This window comes from Babylonia areolata, chromosome 27 (genome assembly GCF_041734735.1).
Source record: "Babylonia areolata isolate BAREFJ2019XMU chromosome 27, ASM4173473v1, whole genome shotgun sequence".
Classification (NCBI taxonomy): domain Eukaryota; kingdom Metazoa; phylum Mollusca; class Gastropoda; order Neogastropoda; family Buccinidae; genus Babylonia; species Babylonia areolata.
In genome coordinates this window covers 32,009,725-32,014,724 of record NC_134902.1, presented here as the reverse complement: position 1 = coordinate 32,014,724, position 5,000 = coordinate 32,009,725, and the positions used below count along the sequence as shown (strand labels likewise).

General features: G+C 47.0%; 1 protein-coding gene across 1 annotated transcript in view; it reads right to left on the bottom strand.

The window, feature by feature from the left end:
• Positions 1–5,000, bottom strand: part of LOC143301299 (uncharacterized) — a 65,142-nt gene that overhangs the window by 50,551 nt on the left and 9,591 nt on the right. The window contains exons 5-6 of the mRNA XM_076615501.1: positions 2,368–2,486; positions 319–504 (exon numbers count right to left, since the gene is read on the bottom strand). Coding sequence (XP_076471616.1) covers positions 319–504; positions 2,368–2,486 — 305 coding nt within the window. The remainder of the gene's footprint in view (positions 1–318; positions 505–2,367; positions 2,487–5,000) is intronic.

Below are 5,000 nucleotides of genomic sequence, written 5' to 3'. Positions count from 1 at the left end.
TCCGTCACACCTGCATTCCCGGACCCCATCTCCACGTCCGCCCCATACCCCCTACGCCTTCACCCCCTCCCTCTCTCCCCCCACCCACTCCACCTTCAACCTCGAAGCACCCGTCGCATGTTAGGGCTGAACAATTGGAACCATTTGCAGATTGAGGCTTTTTGACACGGAAACGACAGACCTGGAACAATCTGATGAATATTTTTGTTTCTGTTTGTTCGTTTTGTTTTCATTTCTGTGCAGACCGTCCCCCCCCCTCCCCCCCGTGACCCTTCACAGAGAAGAAGAAGAAGAAGAAGAAGAAGAAAATAAACTCACGTTGACAAGTAGGAATGCTTGGACTCCACTGCTTGTTTTCCAGACATTCGACTATTGGGTTATTTGGGTGTAGTTCATATCCTTGTTGGCAGGAAAACGTGCACCTGGAGCCGTAGACATTGCTGACATCTCCATCACAATCACGGCTTCCGAACTGCAGGTAAGGCACTGGTGTGCAATACTTCACTGTAGCAATAGAAAAGAGATAAGAATCATTTGAAGGAAGGAATATGATGAATCAAATATGCAAAGATGAGAATCGTGTTTACATTTTAAGAATAATTATGACATATAAAACTGAATTAGAACAACAACAACCTGAGAATCATCCAATGTAAAGAATATGACATATCGAACGACTATTGCTTTCGCATCCACATTGGGTGAACTGAAGAAATGCTGCAAAACAATTATCGCATTGTCTCATGCCCGCTTGTGTGTGTGTGTGTGTGTGTGTGTGTGTGTGTGTGTGTGTGTGTACGGGCGCGCATGTGAGTAACTGTGTTACGTATAATTGTATGTGTGTATGCGCGCGCGCGTGTGTGCGTGCGTGTGTGCACGTGTGCGCGCTCGCGCGTTTGTGTATGTGTGTAGGTGTGTATGTATGTGTGTGTGTGCGTGTGTTTGTGTGTGTGCGTGCGGGTGTGTGTGTGCGTGCGCGCGTGCGTGCATGTGCGCGTGTGTATGTGTGTGTGCGTGTGTGTGTGTGTGTGGGTGGGTGGGTGTGTATGTTTGTGTGTGTGTGCGTGTGTGTGTGTGTGTAAAACTACACGTTGTTACGTGCCAGGCCCCACAGCCACGGTGCAGCCAGCCAGCCCAGGCCGGACCAAACCCAGAGGCCCGCGTTACGCGAGGACCTGTGTGACGCTGGATGACACAGTGACAGTGGACAGTGACGGACACAGCGACAGCTGATACGGTGACAGTGAGTGGACACAGTGACAGCTGACACAGTGACAGTGGACAGTGACGGACACAGTGACAGCTGACACAGTGACAGTGATGGACACAGTGACAGCTGACACAGTGACAGCTGACACAGTGACAGTGACGAACACAGTGATAGTGACGGACACATGACACAGTGAAGGTGACGGACACAGTGACAGCTGACACAGCGACAGTGATGGACACAGTGACAGCTGAAACAGTCACAGTGACGGACACAGTGACAGCTGATACAGTGACAGTGACGGACACAGTGACAGTTGACACAGTGACAGTGACGGACACAGTGACAGCTGACAGACACAGCGACAGCTGACACAGTGACAGTGACGGACACAGTGACAGTTGACACAGTGACAGTTGACAGTGACGGACACAGTGACAGCTGACGTAGTGACAGTGACGGACACGGCGACAGCTGACACAGTGACGGACACAGTGACAGCTGACACAGTGACAGTGACGGACACAGTGACAGCTGATACAGTGACAGTTGACAGTGATGGACAAAGTTGACAAAGTGACAGTGGACAGCTGACACAGTGACAGTGACGGACACAGTGACAGCTGACGTAGTGACAGTGACGGACACGGCGACAGCTGACACAGTGACGGACACAGTGACAGCTGACACAGTGACAGTGACGGACACAGTGACAGCTGATACAGTGACAGTTGACAGTGATGGACACAGTGACAGCTGACACAGTGACAGTGACGGACACAGCGACAGCTGACACAGTGACAGTGACGGACACAGCGACAGCTGACAGACACAGCGACAGCTGACACAGTGACAGTGACGGACACAGTGACAGTTGACACAGTTGACAGTGGACAGCTGACACAGTGACAGTGACAGCTGACACAGTGACAGTGACGGACAAAGCAACAGCTGACACAGTGACAGCTGACACAGCGACAGTGACGGACACAGTGACAGCTGACACTGTGACAGTGATGGACACAGAGACAGCTGACACAGTGACAGCTGACATAGTGACAGTGACGGACACAGTGACAGCTGACACAGTGACAGTGACGGACGCAGTAACAGCTGACACAGTGACCAAAAATAATCAATTAAACACACACACATACCTGTGACTTGCACTTTGAAGAAGCAGTAGTCGAATCCATTGCGAGTGTCCACCACCTTGTACCCAACGATCGTGCTACGGTCGAAGTAACTGCCGTTCAGCCTATACATGTCTACCACCCTGCACCGATTATTTTTTTTCTCATTTCAGTTTCATGGAGAAGTATTGTATTGTATTGTATTGTATTGTATTGTATTGTATTACAAATTTTTGTCACAGTAGATATCTCTATGTTAAATTCAGGCTGCTCTACCCAGGGAGAGCGTGTCGCTACACTGAGAGCGCTACCCATTTTTTGGGGGTATTTTTTCCTGCATGCGTCCCCCCCCCCCTCCTATCCAGTGGATTTTTTTATACAGAATTTTGCCAGGGACAACCCTTTTGTTGCTGTGGGTTCTTTTACGTGCGATTAGTGCATGCTGCACACGGGACCTCGGTTTATCATCTCATCCGAATGACTAGCGTCCAGACCACCACTCAAGGTCTAGTGGAGAGGGAGAAAATACTGACGGCTGAGCCGTGATTCGAACCAGTGCGCTCAGATTCTCTCGCTTCCCAAGCAGACGCGTTGTCTCTGTGCCATCACTCCACTCATGTATGTGTCAAGTCAAAGCGTTGCGGGTTTATCTATAAAATTACGCTTGACCACATCTGCTGTATCAAAAAAATGTATTCAAGAAAGAAAAGGAAGATAAAAGAAAAATCTTAATAAAGAGGAGGAGATGTCCAACCTTCGCATAAACCCAAATGCGCTGGTCAGGCCTGTATAAGCAGGCATTCAGAGTCGATTCAAAATTTCGTGACACTTACTTCCAAGCTTCATGTCATATAGGGACAAGCATCCTTTCTGTTTCTTCTTCTTAGTTTGCACTTCGAGCTCCTTCTTGATGTTTTTTTTTTAACGCACGCATGTACAGACTTTCATACATGCATGCATACATACATAACTTATCACACATTAAAAACAACAAACAAAGAAACAACGACAATGTGAAGACATCCGTCACATAATTTATCCGTATTGTCTCAAGAAATGTTTATTTATTTACTTATTTGTTTATGTGTTTATTAAGATGTTTCACTACAGCGCATATTCTTGAAGCTCTATGCATTTTACAACATCATGTCATTTCCATGACACTTTTCATTTCTCTTTTCCTGTCCATTTGCAGGTAACCCTGTATAACGACCACAGCAGAAAGATGTTGATGAATGAATGTAAGATTTGTGGAATGGATGGGTGAATGATGGGGAATTAAACAAATTGTTGAAAAAAAAAGAAAAAAAAAGAAAAAAAGAACAGAATAGAACAGAATACAATACAATACAAAAAACAAACAACCTCCCCCCCCCAAAAACAAAAAAGACAACAAAGAAACAACGACAAACCTTTGTACAGAAACAACCTATGAAGTGGTTATTATTGCTGGCACTTAAACAGAACCGCAGTTTGACAACCGACCCTGTCTTCTGAAGGCTTCTTCGGCAATAACATCCGGATACTCTTAAATCGCCTGAATGCATGTCATAAGGAAACTATGGGGTTGAAACTTTTATTCGTGAACATCAGGTAAAATTTGCGGCCCAAACTTTACAAAGAGGCACATTACGGAGAAAATGTACGTCTCCACAGCTTCCCCCCCTCCCCACCCGACCCCCCACCACACACACACACACATAAAAGGTGGGGGGTGAGGGGGAGAGAGGGTGGGGTATTATGACTTAAACTTATTTTGGGGAAATATGAGGCTTAAAAAAAGAAAAAAAAAAATTTAGCGCATACAATGCGCGAAAAATTGATTGAACCGTTTGAGGATTACTCTTTGCTTTCCTTCTTTTTTCAACTACTGAATAACCAAAGACTACACACATACCTCGTAAACTGACCAAAGTCGGGACATTCATTTCACAGATAACAAAAACTTTTCCGGTACAAAAGACGTGCTCAGTGATTGATAGTGTGAAAGTGCAGCTGAGCTGACTTTGATGTCTACACCTTCTTAACACACTCGAGTCATGTACATATGTGTATACCCTATCCAGAAGAGGCATTAGTCTTGAGACCAAGCTAAAGGTCTACAGAGCAGTAGTTCTCCCCACACTACTGTACGCCTGCGAAACTTGGATAGTGTACCAACGACATGCCAAGAAGCTGAACCACTTCCACACAACATGCCTCAGGAAGCTACTGAACATCAAGTGGCAAGACAGGACCCCAGACACAGAGGTGCTCGCAAAAGCCACCCTTCCCAGCATCTTCACCATCCTGATGCAGTCCCAGCTTCGCTGGGCTGGACACGTGGCGCGCATGCCAGACCATCGGCTGCCCAAAAGGCTCTTCTATGGCGAGCTGCAACAAGGGAAGAGATCACACGGAGGTCAGAAGAAGCGCTTCAGAGATACTCTGAAAGTCTCTCTTAAAGCGTTTGATATCAACCCTGACTCCTGGGAGGAATCTGCAGTGGACCGTGACAAATGGCGCGCTGCTGTGCACAAAGGCGCCAAGTTGTGCGAGGCCAACAGGACTGCAGCAGCTGTTCAGAAGAAGCAGGCCAGAAAGTCACGGGCAAACAAGCTCCCTGACAATGATATGCCTGTCTTTGTCTGCCCCAACTGTCAGCGAACATTTCGTGC